Source organism: Vanacampus margaritifer, chromosome 7 (genome assembly GCF_051991255.1).
Source record: "Vanacampus margaritifer isolate UIUO_Vmar chromosome 7, RoL_Vmar_1.0, whole genome shotgun sequence".
Taxonomy (NCBI): Eukaryota; Metazoa; Chordata; class Actinopteri; order Syngnathiformes; family Syngnathidae; genus Vanacampus; species Vanacampus margaritifer.
The window spans coordinates 25,205,355-25,225,788 of NC_135438.1; the positions used below are offsets into that span (position 1 = coordinate 25,205,355).

The window sequence follows — 20,434 nt, forward strand, 5'->3', positions numbered from 1 at the left end:
TGATTGCTGACCTGCCACACACAGGAGCTCCAACCAAGTATTGACTAATGAACATACAGTACTTTTCAGAAGGCCAACAATTCTATATTAAAAATAATTTAGATTGGCTCTGGTGGAATTTTCAAAATTTGGGGGATTGTGTGTAGTGAATCTGTTCTATACCAGTTTCAAATTTTGAATTTAACTGAAATTGAAATTGTTTTCCATGATATTCTAATTTATTGGGGTATAGATTATGTGATTCTCCTCTGTCAACAGCTCACAGTTCCTGTTCTTCTGGTAAAAGCCAGTACACCAGCTCTACTAGTGAGGCAGTACCTCCCCCAACCTTGTCACAGAACCAGTCCTTCTCTTTGCCTCCTGGTCATGCAGTGTGTTGTTTTATGGATGGAGGTGTAGGGCTCTATGACATGGGCGCTAAGAAGTGGGACTTTCTACGAGACCTGGTATTGTCATTAAAGTACTTGTATATTGTATTTTTGTCTAAAAAGAATAATATTTATTTATTTTAGTAACTGAAACATATAATTTGTTTCTTGGTAGAATTCATGACAGTTGTCCATTTCCAGGGCCATGTCGAGACCATCTTTGACTGCAAGTTTAAGCCTGATGACCCTAATTTGTTGGCTACAGCTAGCTTTGATGGAACCATCAAAATCTGGGACACAAACACATTGACAGCAGTTTATACGTCCCCTGGCAATGAAGGAGTGGTTTACTCTTTGTCCTGGGCTCCAGGTACAAACACGAGCACACACCCACACACTTACTCATGTATACACAAATTCAGTAAAATGTCTCAATTTTAACAAAATAATGTAAACTGTGTGTTTTGAAGGTGACCTAAACTGCATTGCAGGAGCAACATCTCGCAATGGAGCTTTTATTTGGGACATCAGGAAAGGAAAAATAATCACGCGCTTTAATGAGGTTTTTTGCTTCACTGCTATAAAAATATTTCTGTGTATTTTCCGTATTGCACTGCATCCATTTTTATAGGAGGAGGTTTTAGATGTGCAGTTACAACCTGTAGATTTCACATGAAATCCCATTCTTTCCCATTATATTTTGCTGTATGTTGTACTGTATATTGCGACTGCACAGGTACAGTCCTACCGTTTGGATAAAAAAAAAACAATTAAGAAAAATTATTCAACAGTGACCTTTCCCCAGGTCACATCATTTATTTGCTGTTTTTTAATCCTTTAAATCTACATAACTCTAAAAAACAACAACTGTGACCCTCTATTAATCTTTGTTTAATCCTCCTCCAGCATGGTAAAAATGGTATATTTTGTATATCTTGGAGTCACAAAGATTCAAAGCGAATTGCAACCTGTAGTGGTGATGGATTCTGGTAAGTGGTCATCTTCTGTTCTTATTATTATTTAACAGCATATCATAATTGTGCCAAAAATATTGATTACATACTTCGTATCTTGAGTTTTTGTGTAACACCCCCACCCCACCCCACCCCACAACAGTATCATTCGGACCATTGATGGTAAAATCCTTCATAAGTACAAGCATCCTGCTGCAGTTTTTGGCTGTGACTGGAGTCAAAACAACAAGTATGTTCTACCTTTTTAACAGGGACAGCAATATATTTTGTGTACCACAGATCAGTTCCTTAATCACTGAATCCATACAGAAAACAAAACATAATTGCAAGATATTTCATGATTAATAAACATGATGTACCACAAAGTGCCAGGAAGGATATTACAATATTGTTTTACATGATATAAAAATCATGTAAGCTTTATATGTAAGTATAGCTGTTTTATAATGGCTGAATTTTTCCCACAGGGATATGATTGCTACTGGTTGCGAGGATAAGAATGTCCGTGTGTATTACCTGGCCACCAGCTCAGACCAGCCACTCAAAGTCTTTACAGGACACCTAGCTAAAGTATTTCATGTCCGTTGGTCTCCGCTCAGAGAGGGGATACTTTGTTCTGGATCAGATGATGGGTGAGTTCAAACACAAACAGTTATGAGTCTATTATCAAATGAATGAACAAAAAAATGTCCCCCAAAACTCTAAAGATAAATGAAAAAAAGCTGATATACTGTATGTATGTACGTAATATACCTTATCATGCATTTCTTATGAATTCTTCTGTGTTTTGTATTGTAAAAAAAAGATAAATAAATTAAAGAGGCACGTGTGATTGTATTTTGACAGTACTGTTCGTATATGGGACTACACACAGGATGCATGCATCAATGTGTTGAGTGGTCATACAGCGCCAGTCAGAGGCCTCATGTGGAACACAGAGATTCCATACCTCCTCATTTCAGGTATGTTTTTTTCTACCGTCCTTTATCTTTATTCATTAAGTCAAATATACTAATATCATACTTTTAGTGATTTACATACCGCTCTTCAACTGTTTAACATAAGCCCAGTAGGAGTTTTCAAGGGGCTGTTCACAGTTATAGTCAAGGTGCAATAAAACATAGATAAAGCAGTTTTGGTGGGTAAAGAAAATTTAGAGATACATAGCTATTATTTAATTATTTTTTTGTAATTTATTTCTAGGCTCTTGGGATTATACAATCAAAGTTTGGGACACAAGAGATGGCAACTGCCTGGACACAGTCTATGACCATGGTGCTGATGTCTATGGTAAAATGATGAATGAATGGAATATGAATGGTTGATGACCAGGTTTCACCGATACGGAGCCCGCGCTAGTTGACTAGTTGAATTGTTCCCAAGTAACAATTGAGTAGCCAACAGGTCTGTTAAAAAATGGCATCAGTCATGGACATTGTGATTTCGTATTAATTTTGTACAAGAGATCATTTTAAAATGTAAGCACTTGCTGAGACTTTGTAGTAAGTGTGGCATATCCATCCTACATTGTTGATAACTATTGTGAGAAAATAATAACATGTTAAGGGTCAAAGGTGACTTTGTAGTGATATTGAATGAAAAATTGGTTGTGTACCTAAATGTCATTATTATTAAAAATAACAATTACTTAAAGCTGCTCAATGTAGAAATTTGCCCCAAAATATCTTTACAGTAGCCTTTTCATTTGGCCATTTATGACTAAAACATCTTCTAATGAGCAGATTAACACCTTAGCTGTTCACAATGGGTACTCTTGCAAGCCTCTGGCCAATAGTTTTCAAACTGGATTCAGGATCGATATTTTTCGCCCTCAGTCTGCGGATGTGATGTCATGCATGCATTGTTTTGTGTATGTGAAGAAGGGAGTGTGCAGTTTCATTTCTTGGCCACATGTGGCAGAAGCGATTTTGAAATTCAATTTCCTTTAAAGGTACAGTAATTACGCAATATTAATCAGAGTACCATGTTTAGACAGTGGTACCATGTTTAGACAGTGGGGCCACATAGAACAAATTGTAAAGAAAATTGTTAATGTGACTTCTCCAAGGTCAAATCAGCCATCATGCTTGTGTTGGTCACCCACCATAAAGATCATGTGCATCCTTCAAATGTTCAGTTGGGTTGATGTCAGGACTTGTGTGTGCGTGTGTGCGTGCGCACGTTTAGGTTTAACATGCCATCAGAGTCGTCCTTTCACCATGGCCAGTTGTAGCAGAGACAGTACAGTGAGGCTGTGGTCTCTAACACCCCTCATCTCTCCTCTGCTGCTAAACATCCTCACCAACCAACCATGGGAGAAGATAATTGGAAACACTGGTATACTGCATTCACTCTGGGTTGGTTCTGTTTCGTCTTGTTGGGAATTCTAAGGTGGTATAGACCCACATTGGTGATGTGTCTTGCAGATAAAGCTATGGTTCCAAGTTCTCCACCACTGCTCTGTGGTAAAGTGTCAAGAGACATCAAGCAGGAGCTGGAGAAGCTAAGCTCCGACACTACAGCCAAGAAGCTGCGATGGTTCTCTGAATGCTGCTCGGTAGCTATTTTCTATATTTTTTGTTGATGTAGTTTTGTATTTACATAATACATTTGATAATACAATATTAATAGTTCTTTTTTTGTTGAAAACTTTATTTATATTTTCCATTTTGATTACAAGCAACAAATTGCCCTTGAGTTGGCAAGTAACAAAAGTATACAAGTTACAAAGAATGGCACAAAGATTGATTATTATATTTCGGCACAACTTAGACAAATGTTAACCCCAAAAGAACCAACCAAACAACAACAACTTAAAAAAAAAAGGCTGCATCGTATTACAAAGTCGTTGGCTTACACCAAAGGTCACACATCAACAAATGACAACTTCTCCATGTAGTTAATTAATGGTCATAAAGGTCTTATGATATTTTTTTGAAAACCTCTTAGACAATATCTTAAATTCTCAATCTGTAAGCACATCATGACTTCTCTCACTCACCGAATAAAGTAGGGTGGTCGTACATCCTTCCATTTCAACAGGATCAACCATGAGACGAGAAAGTGACTGCATTCATTTGGTAGGAGCTAAGACCATGCTGGCTTGGCCGCTTGTATTCGGGATCTTGTTCTTTCGGTCACGACCCACAGCTTGTAACCATAGGTGAGGGTAGAAACGTAGATCGACTGGTAAATCGAGAGCTTCGCCTTTCGGCTCAGCTCTTTCTTCACCAAAACGGACCAACACAGAGTCCACATCACTGCAGACACTGCACCAATCCACCTGTCAATCTTCCGCTCCATCCTGCCCTCACTTGTGAACAAGACCCTCTTCCACTTGGGGCAGGATCTCATCCCCGACCCGGAGAGGGCACTCCACCCTTTTCTGACTGATGTCCATGGGCGAATTTGGAGGTGCTAATCTTCATCCCAACCGCCCCTCACACTCGGCTGCGAACCGCTCCAGTGAGAGTTGGAGATCATGGCTTGATGAAGCCAACAGCACTACATCATCTGCAAAAAGTAGAGATGCAATGCTCAGGCTACCAATCCGGAACCCCTCAATGCCTCGGCCTCTGTATAAAAGTTATGAACAGAATCGTAGACAAAGGGCAAACTTGGTGGAGTCCAATCTTCACTGGAAACAAATCCGACTTACTGCCGGCAATGTGGACCAAACTCTGATTCCGGTCGTACAGGGACCCGGTCGAACACCTTCTCCAAATCCACAAAACACATGTATACTGGTTGGACGAACTCCCACGCACCCTCGATGACCCTGCCGAGGGTCTGTTCCACGGCCGGGACGAAATCCACACTGCTCCTCCTGAATCCGAGATTCGACTTTCCGATGGACCTTCCTCTCCAGCACCTCTGAATAGACCTTACCAGGGAGGCTGAGGAGAGGAGTGTGATCCCTCTATAGTTGGAACACACCCTACGGTCCCCTTTCTTAAAAAGGGGGACCACCACCTGGTCTGCCAATCCAGAGGCACTGTCCCCAATGTCCATGCAACAGCCCCACAACATCCAGAGTCTTTGGGAACTCCGGGCGAATCTCATCCACCCCCGGGGCCCTTCCACCGAGGAGCTTTCCAACCACCTCAGTGACCTCAAACCCCGACATGGGGCCCACCTCAGATTCCCCAGACTCTGCTTCCTCAGAGGAAGACGTGTCGGTGGAATTGAGGAGGTCTTCGAAGTATTAGACAAGGGAGAAGTTCTGCCACAGGTTGGTGTCGAAGCTCTTTCTGACAGGGGATTCTGCCAGAAGTTCTCAGCAGACCCTCACAATACGTTTGGGTTTGCCAGGTCTGACCGGCATTAAAGCCCCAGACAACATAGCAAACCCCGACATGGGGCCCACCTCCGATTCCCCAGACTCTGCTTCCTCAAAGGAAGACGTGTTGGTGGAATTGAGGAGGTCTTTAAAGTATTCTTCCGAGTCGAGGTCAGCAGCACCCCATCTCCACTATACACAGTGATGATGGTGCACTGCTTTCCTCTTCTGAGAAGCTGGATGGAGGACCAGAATTTCCTCGAAGCGTTCCACAAGTCGTTTTCCATGGTCTCACCAAACTCCTTCCATGTCAGAGTTTTTGTCTCAGTGACCGCGGAAGCCGCGTTCTGCTTGGCCAGCCGGTACCTGTCATCTGCCTCCGGAATCCCACAGGCCAAAAAACCCTGATAGGACTCCTTCTTCTGCTTGTTGGCCAGTGGGTTCAAGGATTGCCGCCACGACTGGCACCGACGACCTTACGGCCACAGCTCCGATCGGCCGCCTCAACAATGCAGGCGTGGAACATGGTCCGTTCGGACTCAATGTGCCCCGGGGGGGTTGGGCGTTCCTTACAATCACGCACCTCCAGGTCTCAGCGTTGAAGTCCCCCAGCAAAACGAGAAAGTCCCCAGGGGGAGTGCTCTCCAGCACACCCTCTAAGGACTCCAAAAAGGGTGGGTACTCTGAACTGCTGTTTGGTGCATAGGCACAAACAACAGTCAGGACCCGTCCCCCCACCCGAAGGCGGAGGGAAACACAGGCGCCGAGCCGGGGGCAATAAGTATGCCCACACCTGCTCTCTGCCTCTCACCGTGGGCAACTCCAGAGTGGAAGAGAGTCCAACTCCTCTCGAGAGGACTGGTACCAGAGCCCAAACTGTGTGTGGAGGCGAGTCCGACTATGTCTAGTGGGAACTTCTTGGCCTCACACATCAGTTCGGACTCCTTCTCCGCCAGAGAGGTGACATTCTATGCCCCAAGAGCCAGCTTCTGTAAACAGGGATCGGTCCGCCAAAGTCCCTGCCCTTGGCTGCCGCCCAGCCCACTCTGCACCCAACCCCTTTGGCCCCTCCCACCGGTGGTGAGCCCATGGGAAGGGGCACCCACGTTGCCTCTTTGGGCTATGCCCAGCCGGGCCCCATGGGTCTAGGCCTGGCCACCAGGCGCTCATGTACGAGCCCCACCGCCAGGCCTGGCTCCAGAGGGGGGCCCCGGTGAACCGTGTTTGGGCAAGGGAAACATTTTTCCAATGATTGTGTTCATCATAAGGAGTCATGTAAGCCGTGCTTGGGCTGGTCCCTCACCTAGGAACTGTTTGCCATGGGGGTGACCCTGCCAGGGGCATAAAGCCCCACACAATATAGCGCCTAGGATCATTGGGACACACAAACCCCTCCACCACGATAAGTTGTCGACTCATGGAAGGGATGACAATACAGTACATATCCCAAAACCTAGATGCAGTCATTAATGCTACTACAATCCATTAATCAATTTTTTCTGCACCATTGCATTTGCATTGCGTTCCGGGTCACTCGGGCTAACTTAGATGGCTCACCAGTCAAGACAACTACTCACAATCATACCTATGGGAAATGTATAGTATTAGTTTACCAAACATTTATCACAATTATGGTAACTAATATTACCGATTTAAAATTGTCAATATCAGAAAAAAAATTCACAATATATCACCACAAATATTTTGACAACATAACATTAGCATCATCATACTAATTGGACAATCTCATTGTCATTTTAGGGTCAATCATTTTTAGGTCAATATTCTGTTCATCTCATGTCAGCACTTATTAGTATTAGTATTAAAAACAAAGTCATGTCGATTGACTGTTGTCTTGATTTTATTTTGACTGTTCACTCTGATCATGGAGCACCCTATCATCATTAAAAACAGTAATAAATACATTTTTGGTCATTTTGATATGCAACATTGGCAGTTCATGAAGAATAGAGAGATTCACACATTTATTCATTTTCAGAACCGCATATCGTCACAATATGGAGGACCAAAAATGCAAAAAAAACTAAAAAAATATATAAAAATATATAATTAAATAATTAAATACAATAAAAACAAAAACACAAATATATACACATGAATAAATAAATAAATAAATGCATAAATAAATAATAATAAAGTAAAAGTAAATAAAAAAAATGAGACTCAAAAAAATAAAAATAAATGTGGAAATAAATTTATAAATAGATTAAAATATATCAATATCACTATCAGTCATCAAATAAAAAGGCTCTCCTCTCATTTTTATTTATTTCATGCTGCAGATGCTGTCAGCATGAAATGCGTCATGACATGTTATTCAAATGAGGGTCCAGTCCTTGTCTTGGGTTGGACTCAACCGTTGCAAACTGCCGTTCAATGGTAGAGTGAGGAGGTTGGTGAACAAGGAAGTCTCGCTGGCTTGCATGGAGAGCTCCAACAATGGACGACTATCTTGTCCACTGTCACCACAACTTGCGACTTGAGTTGCCCGACAATGTCACACAAGTTCCTGTAAACAACAAGGTCCATTGTTTCTTTTCTGTGTGTGAATCCTCCCCTGCTGTGGAACGGGCAGACTTGGACATAGACTGACATGTCGATCAACCAAGAGGCGAATAGTTCAACCCAAGACTACATACTTAAGACCACCCCCTAATTTGAATGTTTTGAACATTTCATGACGCATATCATGCTGACAGCGTTTGAAGCATGAAATAAATATGAGCGCAGAGTCTTTTTATTTATTAATTGACATTTAATTCTATTTATATATTTATTTTTGTATTTATTTCCACATTTGTTTTCATAATTTTTTGGGGGAATCTCATTTTTTGTTTTTGTATTTATTTTTTATTGTATTCATTTATTTATGCATACTGTATATATTTCCTTGTTTTTTTTTTATTTTTTTATCAAAATTTATATTATTGTTTGCATTAAATTTTTTAATTATATTTTTTATACCCATTTTTATTTTCACTTTTATTTATCTATAATTTTTTTTATTTTGGCATTTTTGGGCCTCCATATCACGTGGTTTGTGGCCCACAGGCGTGGTTGAGCCTATCCCAGCTGTCTTTGGACGAGAGGCGGAGTACACCCTGAACTGGTCGCTAGCCAATCACGATCACACTTTTTTGCCACCTCATTTTGAGATCGGCCGATTCCTAATCCCGATCCGATACCTAGACATTTTATTAAGGAGACCTTTTATATGGTGAGTGGACAGTGGTTAAACTAAGTAAACCATTTAAACCCCCTTTTTTTGGGCACATCTATGAGTTACTCAAAAGGCTGGCGGCTCCGCTAGGACGTCCGACCCCTCGGATTCGCGCTAGGCTAGGCACCGGGCTCCCTTCGAAGGATGTCCAGACTCCAGAGTCGCCGGCGCAGGCACCGCAGCTGTATTCGTGTGGAGGAAATGAAGCGCGCCCGCAGCTAGATCCTCCGGGATGGCACAAAGTACGTCCTAGTCACCAGTGCCTAATGGTGGCGGGGCTCCTTGGCTGGCCATCAATGAAGTGTAGCGGGGAAACAACATATCTACTATATATATCATTTCCGCCACACGATGCTCACATTGCACACAGTGCAAGTCGCACCGTCTTCGCTATCCACATTCACTCTGTGCCACCGCCCAACTCTAAAAAGTTATATATAAAAAAAAAACTCATACAGTTATCAGAGTCCTGATCGGGAGACAACGTCCAATTCTGATTGAGTCAGCAACCACGTGATCGGGCTCGATTTCCGATCGCGTGATCGCACGGGACATCCCTAGATCACACACTTCAGATCTAAATTCTTGCAAATTGTACAACTGCAGCTTCTTTTTTTCCCCAAAGACTGCACTTCCCTCAACACTCATTTATAATTTAGCATGATGCATTACTTCAAAATTACTTATTTGATAACTGGAATATTTAGATCATTTAATTAGGCTATTCTAACCGGTTTGTGATTAATTTACTTGTGTGTGTGTGTGTGTGTTTTCTGATAGCCTCCAGGGGGAAGCAGCAACTTGTGGGACTTGGTATCAGTCATTAATGGACAGGATGACTCACTGCTACCAGGCATCTACAGCAAGGGTGTAATGCACATGAAACACCTGCTAAAGTTTAAAACAGTAAGTATCTGCAATCAACCTTCACATGTGCAGAAGCTGATTAGCTACACAATAAAGCAACTGTTTTAACCACCAGCCAACCAAATTAAATGCTATTTCTTCCATAGTGAATAATTACTATGAACAACTGGCACTTCATCTGTGCTACATTTCCAAAGAGCACAGCCACAGCATTATGACCACTTTATTATCATTATTAACCATCATTATTATCATTATTATTATCATCCATCTATCTATCTATCTATCTATCTATCTATCTATCTATCTATCTATCTATCTATCTATCTATCTATCTATCTATCTATCTATCTATCTATCTATCTATCTATCTATCTATCTATCTATCTATCTATCTATCTATCTATCTATCTATCTATCTATCTATCTATCTATCTGTCTGTCTAATAATATAATGAAAACATGTAAATGCAAGGTGTAAACATGGGTAACAAAACAATTAAAAAACATATATATTTTCATTAAAAATGCATGTAGTCCACAATAAAATACTTGAAATGATTATAGATAATCAAGTAAAAATGCATGGCACTTAATTTATAGCACTTTCCCACCTTACATGGACCTCAAAGCGATGACGCAGCATCAGGAGCAACTCGGGGTTCAGTATCTTACTCAAGGATACTTCAACATAGTCACACTGCCCTTGGATCGAGCCCGGGGGGGACGTCACAAGTCAAGATGGCCGTCAATTTGGTGAACGAAATCTGCTCATTGAAAAGCGTTGGATTGTTGTAATTTGATTTGGGAGGATTATTTTGATTTCAAAATGTGATAAGATGTTGTTTGTATGATAGTCACAGGAAAAAGCATTACAATCTGCCGTTTGTTTTCACCGTATAAAGGAAGCATTTGCATTGTGTTGCATTGGGGACATATCAGAAATGCCCAGATGTTCAGAAATGTCAATAGAAGTTTTTAAATAAACATTACACACACATAATAATAATTAATAATACCCCACAGCTAGTTTAAATAACAGCCTATTAGGGTAACAACTGCAAGAATTGTAGCATAGAAGTAACTTACAGTTATGGTTTGTACTAAATTTACCTAATAAAAGCTTCTTGCCTGCTGATTAAAACTACTTAAAAAAAAGATTTTTCAATACAATTAACCATAAGGAGAAAATCTATATTAAAATGGGATCTTTAAAAGGTGCTAAACTCTAGTTAACATGACTCTCTGGCCTTGACTCTCAGTCTGACCTTTCATCTTCATGTGTCTTTGATTTCATCCAAGAGAGCAGAGAGAGGCTTCCTTTGATTGTTTGCTGTAGCTCCTTTTCTTTTCCCCTTTTCAGCCTCTCCTTCCTAGGCATAATGCTACAATTACTAAATAAATAGACCAATTGTAACCAAACAGACCAATGGCATGAGAATGAATAAGACTGACTGTTGTCATTACAAGAAGGCAACATTTTATTTTTCACAGGCAATTGACAATAAAAAGCGTCCGGGCATTTCTGATATTTCCACAATGCAACTCAACGCAAATGCTTCGATCACCAATGACATATTTGATTGTTTTTGCCTGTGACTACTAGCATAATACAAACCAGACACAAACAAACAGTTCATCACATTTTGAAGTCAAAATAATCCCATCCATCCATCCATCCATTTTCTTGACCGCTTTTCCTCACTAGGGTCGCGGGGGTGCTGGAGCCTATCCCAGCTGGCTTCGGGCAGTAGGCGGGGTACACCCTGAACTGGTTGCCAGCCAATCGCAGGGCACACAGAGACGAACAACCATACTCACAATCACACCTATGGACAATTTGGAGTGTTCAATTAACCTGCCATGCATGTCTTTGGAATGTGGGAGGAAACCGGAGTACCCGGTGAAAACCCACGCAAGCACGGGGAGAACATGCAAACTCCACCCAGGAAGGCCGAAGCCCGGACTCGATCAAAATAATCCCCACAAATGAAATTACAATGATCCACAGTCTAATGCTTTTCAATGCACGGATCACAGCAAGCTTCATTTCACCGTTATTAGTCTTACTATGTGGTGGTTATCACGTTACCTATTATTGAATTAGCATATAGCATTTTAAACTAGGTGGCTAATATCGGCTAATTTATGCTCAGTTGTTTGTGCTGTATGAGACATGCTACTTCAAAACAAAATGATTATAGGTAGGGAATAGATGGCAAACAAACAATACAATTTCACTGGATTCATAACACAGTTAACTGGCTGGGTGGAACAACAGGGGAATGAGATGCGTGTGTGTGTGTCTGTCTTACACCGCGACCGTGGGTAATTAGCGTTCACATGACGAAGCAAGCGAGAGAGAGAGCTAGGTCGGGTCCGCATATTGTTTTTTTTTTCACACGCGATTAATCATTCAGCTTTTCTAAAAGATTGTGTCAACGTTGACCTGTCCTCAGTAAATTATTATTTTTTGCAAAACTTTCCAAAGGGCACTTTTTTTGAGAGAGGGCAGAGGGGCAAGGGTGTGAGCACCACTAGGGGTCTACCTGTGCATGCCAGTGATTCTCAATATATTACAAACTTGTCCATTACTGTGCATTGTCCTGCGAGGATAAAGTAATAAATGAAATGAAAATAATAGATGAAGAGCAGAACTGATGAAACCAGGTGGAGACAAAAGCATGACCAACAAACAGAAGAAAAAGCACCATAAAACTCCAGATAATTAACCCATACTTGGACCAAAGCACCAATGTTATGTTCCAGGAAAACAAAAGTCAAAAGCTTAGCAAAAACTCAAATCATGACTTTTGATATTGTTATTATTTTGCAAATGATCATGAAGTTGTGGCTGGCAAATACATATGCACTGTACCAGGGTTTTACCTGTCTACAAAATTCTGAGGCAGCCACCTCCACCTAATTTGCTTGCCACCATCAGCCTGAGCCACTGGTATCGTTCAACACAGCGCTGGCAGCAATGCATTTTAACTGCAGTTGCAGTGTTGCGCCATTATGGAGGCGCTATATCAACAGACGTTCACTGGAAAGACCTGAAGCAACAACCGAAGAAGAAACAGCTTTCTTTTTTTCTTTTTTTAACTTTAATGTACAGAAGAAGAAACTGATTTATTTTTTAAAATATATTTTGGGGCTTTTTAGCCTTTAATTGACAGGACAGCTGAAGAGTTGATAGGAAACGGGAGAGAGAGGGAATGACCTGCAGGAAAGGAACGCCATGGAGCAACCGTTGCACACGCCCTGGTTGTTTGAGGCAGAGGTGGCGCGCTCCAGCCATTGCCAAAGTCATAAAAACACAGTATATACAATAAACATAATAGTGTTTTACAACAACGCTGAACTATATTTACAATTTAATATGTACTAGTGGATTAAGTTTTAATGATTGTAGTTAAAAAAAATGGCAAAAAATTAATAGAAACTTTATATTCATATAATTTCTCATTTCTAGTCCCTGATTGTAAAATGGCTCCAGGAGGGCAAATAAGACTGGTATTGGCACCAATACGGATACCTGGTATCAGTAGTCACCCAACATAGTCAGGATGATACTGCCTCATTTTGAGCCAGGAAAAACCCTGCGTACTGTGTATGAAATTTAATTAATGCTTTCACCCTCGCTGTGAGTGTGACACATTCTTCTATAATTACAAAATTATTGTTGTGTATTCAATATTTTTCAAGTTGAATTGTCCTGTCCTCTTTTTTTGTGTGTTGTGCCTCAGTCTGAAGCCCAGGAATTGACCATTGTCAAGATGTCTAAATTCGGAGGTGGTATCGGTGCTCCCAGTAAAGAAGAACGGCTTAAAGAAGCAGGCAATATCCATCTGAGGCTAGGACAGATTCAGCGATACTGCGAATTAATGGTGGAGCTTGGACAGGTGCTGCATGAGCAATCCTGCATATTTCTTTTTTGTATTGCACAGTACAGCACACTCTTTAATCTTTACTCAACAAACTTGTGTTGAAACTTCATATCTATAGCCAATAAATTACACAATGCTGTTAACTCATGAAGAAAATTAATTTTAATAAACCACGGTCTGAGCACCGACTGTAGCAGATTTACACTATATTCCTTGATCCGGGTCAGTACAGACGGTCCTTCTCAGTCAGTGTATTTTTACGAGACTTCGGGTCATAAAGCTCTCGCCGAAAAGGCGGAAGCACTCGCCGAAAGGTGGGCATTCGTTGTTTTGTGTATGGTCACATGATAGATGAAAACAAACAAGTGGGACATACTGAGAATGTTTTGAATTAGTGACTAAGTGTAAATATTTTTCTCTGGCAGTGGGAGAAAGCGTTAGCTGTAGCACCAGGAGTATCCATGAAGTACTGGAAAAAACTGATGCAAAGGTAGGTTTTCATTTTCACCTATATATTTATTAATGACACTGTAAAAATACGAAGCTACGACTGATGGGTGTAGCAGGACATCACTGAAGTTAAACATGGATGGACATAATATTATCACTGGTAGAGTATGATTTAGCCTGCTTAGACAATGTGCCAAAAGTAGTGATGGGTAGTAGAAGAGGCATCGTGAAGCCTTTTGATACATTGCAAAACTGCATTGATACAGATATATACTATGTCAATACTGTCTAACTGAATACTGACACCTGCTGGACCTCAAAAATCCCTACAGGCAATGTATAGACTCAACTGACACTGATTTGATGACCTACTATATATTTCATCCATCCATCCACAATAATACAATTTCAGGACAATACAGTGTTTTCCATTGTATTATTTAATTTCTTAATTTTACCCGTTCATGCACAAATTATGATAACCTGCTTCAGGATTTCTTTCTCAACTCTTTTTATTACTCTTTAGGCATGAAAAAAAATAATCACCTTCATTTTTTTAAACATACATTTTTCAAGGAGTTGGTGACATGTCCAAAGCGTGGATAACGTGCATTTGAGCAACTGATGAAATATGTCCATCTATCCATACATCCATACATCCATTATCCACTGCTTAATCCGGGGTTGGGTCGCGGGGGCAGGAGGGATCTGAACCAGATGCCGAGCCACCTCAACTGGCTTCTCTCAACGCGGAGGAATAGCGGCTCAACCTTGAGTCCCTCTTGGATGACCGAACTTCTCACCCTATCTCCAAAGAAGAGCCCGACACCCTGCGGATGAAACTCATTTTGGCCGCTTGTATCCAGGATCTTGTTCTTTCGGTCACGACCCACAGCTCGTGACCTTAGGTGAGGGTAGGAACGTAGATCTACCTGTAAATCGAGAGCTTCGCCTTTTGGCTCAGCTCCTTCACCACAACGGACCAATACAGAGCCCGCATCACTACAGGCGCTTCACCATTCCACCTGTCGATCTCCCGCTCCGTCCTGCCTTCACTCGTGAACAAGACCCCAAGATACTTGAACTCCTCCACTTGAGGCAGGATCTTATCCCTGACCCGACGAGGACACGCCACCCTTTTCCGACTGAGGACCATGTTCTCAGATTTGGAGGTGCTGATTCTTATCCCATCCGCTTCATACTCAGCTGCCTGTTAACGGCTCCAGTGAGAGTTGAAGCTCGCGGCTTGATGAACCTAACAGAACTAAACCATCTGCAAAAAGCAGAGATACAACGCTGAGGCCACCAAACCGGACCCCTCAATTCCTAGAAATTCTGTCCATAAAAGTTATAAACAAAATCGGAGACAATGGGCAGCCTTGGCGGAGTCCAACCCTCACTGGGAACGAATCCGAGTGCCGTACTCCCGAAGTACCCCCCACAGGACTCCCCCTGTGTCGAACGCCCTCTCCAAATACATAAAACACATGTAGACCGGTTGGGCGGACTTGCATGCACCCTCGAGGACCCTACCGAGAATGTAGAGCTGGTCCACTGTTCTATGGCCGGGACAAAAACCACACTGCTCCTCCTGAATCCGAGATTCGACTTCCAGACGGACCCTCCTCTCCAGCACCCCTGAAGAGACCTTACCAGGGAGGCTGAGGAGTGTGATCCCTCTATAGTTGGAAGTGGAACACACCCTCCGGTCCCCCTTCTTAAATAGGGGACCACCACGCCGGTCTACCAATCCAGAGGCACTGTCTCCGATGTCCACGCAATGTTGTAGAGGCGTGTCAACCACGACAGCCAGAGGTCAGAGTCAAATGATATATGGTCAACTATCCTGTAGGTTTTGTTAGCACCTGACCACTGCAAAACATAAGGACAAGGATCCTTACTCTCATATGAGGACTAAAATCCATAAAATATTGCTATAATAAAAACTAAATGATGATTTAAAGCAAAAAAATTAATAAAAAGCAACAAAGTTACAGCAACACTAAGTTGTAGTCACAATATAACTATTATTATTATTATTATCATTATTATTATTATTAAATAATGATGTCCAAAGTCCAATTTAGTGGACTCATGATCAATCACCATTTCCTCAAATTACAAAATCAATACTTGGATATTTTAACAATTATATTACTCCTTAGTTGTTGCTTGATGTCCCAATATATGTTTTATTTGTAAGGATGTCCCAATATATTTTTTGTTTGTAGGGACCTCTTGGAATAGAAGGAATAGACAAGTATTCCTTCCTTGCACGTCACATCTGAACTTCTGTCGGCCATCTTGTTGTGTCTTTTTTTCTCACTTACAAACGTTGACCACTGGATGGCAGTGGAGGTCAAGACTACACTACACTCGTGTCCACTGGAGTGGCTAATGGTCAATTGTGGCAAAAAGATTCATTTATATAGGATAAAACGTTTAATAGCTGTAAACTGTAGTAACTACTATCCGAGAAAGGTTTAGATTCCTAATATCTGATATTTTTAGATGCAGTCAATAAATAATGTGTCAATGTGAAAATGTGAGTGAAAAACATATGATGGCTCATATACCTCCCCATTAAAGATGTGTTATGATTGTATCGCAGGAGAGCGGATCAGCTGATGGTGGAGGATAACGATGATGCAATCCCCTACTGCATTGCCACAGGAGATATTAAAAAGCTTGTAACATTCTTCACAGGCAGAGGACAACTGCTTGAGGCCTTACTAATTGCACAGGTACAGTGAAAAAGAAGACAATTGCAGTTTTTTACTCAGAGCTAATTGAGCTTTAAACACCATAAGTAGTTGTAGTTCTATCTTGGACAGAAAACTTGACTTAAGCAATCATTCTTATTTGAGAAAAACTAGTCTGTCATGTTCTGTGTTTTGTGAATTTTAGTTTTGATTAGATTTTAGTTGTCATGTTTGCTTGTGTCCTTTTTCGTCAATGTCTCGTTAAGTTTTATTCCACCTTTAGTCCACCTGTGCTTGTTATCCTAGTCACTTGTGTCATCCTATCAGCTCTCTCAGCCACTTGTGTCTTGTCCAGGGGTCTCTCCTTATCTCGTTGCTGCATTAGAGGAAGGTGGAAAGTCGGATAGATCTCGCAGTTCCGACCTCCAAGCGAATGTAAACAACAAAGATGGATGATTCCGATAAATCGTTTGTTGTTTTGGATAACACAGTTAGTTGAAATCACGTTGGGTTACGCAAAGTAACTTTTTTCGAATAACTAAATTAATGTTATAATAAATAAATATATAAATGTGTTTATAATCGTGTAAATTATGTTTTGCCATTCACGGTCTTTACGGGGTTCGCCATTGTCGAGTGACATCAGATTTAAACCGGTCAGTGAAATCTGGGCCCTTTTTTCCCCGACTTCTCAACTCAGATTTCCAAGTTCAAAGGGACGTTCCCGTGCATATTTCCTGGTTTGCAGTAAAAGTATGAGTAATTGGAAAAGTATGACTTCCCATCTTCCTGGAATGCAGCATTAGTTCGCTGCTTTCTTTGTCGGGTTATTGTCATTGTCATGTCTTGCTGATATTTGTTTTGCTGTTTCGAGTGACGATCAAGTCGTATCTCAGCATTTGTTTGTAACTTTGAGTCTTCCTAACACCTAATATCTTTTTGGACTTTGTTAATTTTGTGTGTATTTTTATTCTATGTGCATTGCTTACGGTACTCTCCTTTTTCTTGTTTTGAAATTAAACTACCATTCTACCTTGCACACACACCTGCCTCGCTTCCGTCCAATTGTGTCCTCAACTCTGCCAAATCCCAACAGTTTTTTACAACAGATGAAATTTATCTGTCCAGGTCTAAAATGCCACACCATAAGGGATTTGAAATTAAGTTTCTAGTATTAAATACAATTCTAGAGCGATGAGATAAAAAAAAGAAGTGAATAATTAAAGAGAAATACTCAGCCCAGGCTTTTTTACCTGCATCTTGGAAGTTAGCCAGCGAAAGTATTTAAGTAAGAAACTCGAAGATGGTCTTTTCACCCAGACATTAGAGCACACAAACTGGGAGGCCAACAAACATGCCCTCTTTTCCCCCCACTGGGACCAAGATTTGTACTACATTTGTAAATGTAGGAAAACGTGGCGCACTGTGAATACTTTTTAAATTCCCTACATCTGTTACAGTAGTTCCACACCAGAAATGTATAATGGAAGAAGATCTTCTGAATATTTTTGTTTTAGGGGGCATGTGAGGGGAACATCCGTACACCTCAAACATCCTTAATCAACCACAAAACCAACGATGTGGACAACAGACAACAATATCAAAGGTAAAGCCCACAAACATGCCAAAGCCACATTGTGCATTTCTCATTGTTGTGCAAGGTGAACTATGCTTAAAATCAATGTTTACTTACAAAACAGTTTGGGTTGAAGCTTATTTTTATTTATTTTTTTCTTTGTTTGTTATGACATGAAACTATGACAAAATATTTTTGATGTCAGCTATTAATATTATTTTGATTTTCGAATCGGGAAATCATCTATTTGTACCTGGGCGAGCAGATGCAATATTCAAATTATAATAATATAATAATAATAATATAATATAAAAATATAATAATATAATATAATAATATTAAAGGGGGGTCAGGATGATCGGGGATTTGTAGTTGCCTGACTCTAACATCATGATGTCCTTTAAAAAGTTGACATTTAAGTTTGACATTGATAATAAAGTAAACATTTCTTTAAATATTTACAGCTCAGAAGTTTTATGGCAGCAAATCGGAGTGTTGCTCTCGCCAAACCTCCCCTTTTTCTTTTCTGTATGAAATAATGAGCAATGACACTTAGAAAAGGGGGTTATATCGTGGTTGTATAATGTGTTGATGATTTCACTGTATCTTGTATCTTTTATCAGAATCTGAGCGGGGAAATATTTGTATGGATGCACAAACTAATTTTATGAAATCACACCTTAAACCAAACTAATACAAATGGCTAATGAGAATTTATATGACAACAGTGGAACTAAAATAAATGACAATGGATATGATTGTTAAAAAGTAATTTTAAAAGTTTATTTTTGTTGGAATTATTTCTACAAAGACACAATCAGAATGGGAATGAGCAAACATTTACACGTTTTGGATTAACAACAGAAAAGAAATGTATTGCATTGGTTTGGAAGCTGCTGTCAAACAATGGATGAATCAGATGCTATCAACACTTCCTCTACAACAAATAACATGCATTCTAAAGGACAAACAACAGATAAACAAACAAACACCTTTTATTAATCATGTTAGGAATATTGAAGTGATATAAAGACACAAAGTTTTTTTTTGTTTAATTGTAAAGACCTATTGCGGAGTTTGTCACTTTTTTAGTCGTGCCCGCCTCTGGCCTAAAATGTAACTGCAGCCTCTGTGTCACACTCGTGCAAGGTGTGCGTGCGTCCAATTAAAATTTTCTTGGAGTCTGAGCTGGAGTTTTGGGGTGGGCTCAAAGGCGGCCTCTCCATCCCAATTGTGTCGTTTGCTAACACTACATGTCTGCAGCAACGAGCATGATGTCACCCTCCACCACTCTACCCCTCCCAACCCCCAAGAAACTGAAGGGAACATACAACCTGATAAACACAGTCACAGTTATAAAGTTAGGTTTTTTTTGTACTCATCTGGACATTGGTGGATCATGAATGATGTAAAAAAATCTTTAACATTAACATTTTAAACTCCGCAATGCAACTTTATGCTGCTGAATTGAACTCTCGAGCCAACTCTTGGAAGAGGAGTATGCTCTGTTTTTTTCATTTTTTTTTAACTTCAGGTTAAGTTTACATTTTTTAAAATACAAACTCAACCAAATCATGGTTGAAAAAAATATTAAAATTTTTGAAGGGGGTGTAAAAAAAACCAAAAAAATCTCTGTACCAAATAAACAGTATGACGTAAATAAATAAGGATTGTTTTATTTCTTGAAGCGCTTAGTGTGCTACAGAAAAGTGCCATAAAATCTGTTGCATTATTATTGTTATTATTTATTTTTACAGTCTCCTTCTTAATGTATGTGAGCAGCTGGCTGAGTGGTACTTTCAGGATGGCTGCTCTGTTCTGGCCGCGTGCTGCCACCTAGCGGTCGATAATGTTAAGGTGCGTATGTGTTGATAATAATGATAATAATGTGATCATCTAGATGTCAGTTCATAAACACTGCATGTATGTTCAAGAGAAGACCAAGATGATTACAATACATCACCATAACTATTGAAATTGATATTGCTCTTAGCTAAAACTTTTAGACTTGTAGATTTGGGATATTCTTTGTCTTTTTTGTTTTGTTTAGCATAATCCTATTTGCCAAATGACCGAAAGTATGTCAT

General features: G+C 40.3%; 1 protein-coding gene across 1 annotated transcript in view; it reads left to right on the forward strand.

The window, feature by feature from the left end:
• wdr17 (WD repeat domain 17) overlaps nt 1-20,434 on the forward strand; it is a 41,671-nt gene that overhangs the window by 11,279 nt on the left and 9,958 nt on the right. The window contains exons 8-23 of the mRNA XM_077571645.1: nt 259-446; nt 570-738; nt 839-930; nt 1,275-1,357; nt 1,485-1,571; nt 1,810-1,974; nt 2,189-2,304; nt 2,546-2,632; nt 3,530-3,679; nt 3,769-3,899; nt 9,643-9,768; nt 13,479-13,634; nt 14,045-14,109; nt 16,681-16,813; nt 18,289-18,377; nt 20,105-20,204. Coding sequence (XP_077427771.1) covers nt 259-446; nt 570-738; nt 839-930; nt 1,275-1,357; nt 1,485-1,571; nt 1,810-1,974; nt 2,189-2,304; nt 2,546-2,632; nt 3,530-3,679; nt 3,769-3,899; nt 9,643-9,768; nt 13,479-13,634; nt 14,045-14,109; nt 16,681-16,813; nt 18,289-18,377; nt 20,105-20,204 — 1,937 coding nt within the window. The remainder of the gene's footprint in view (nt 1-258; nt 447-569; nt 739-838; nt 931-1,274; nt 1,358-1,484; nt 1,572-1,809; nt 1,975-2,188; nt 2,305-2,545; nt 2,633-3,529; nt 3,680-3,768; nt 3,900-9,642; nt 9,769-13,478; nt 13,635-14,044; nt 14,110-16,680; nt 16,814-18,288; nt 18,378-20,104; nt 20,205-20,434) is intronic.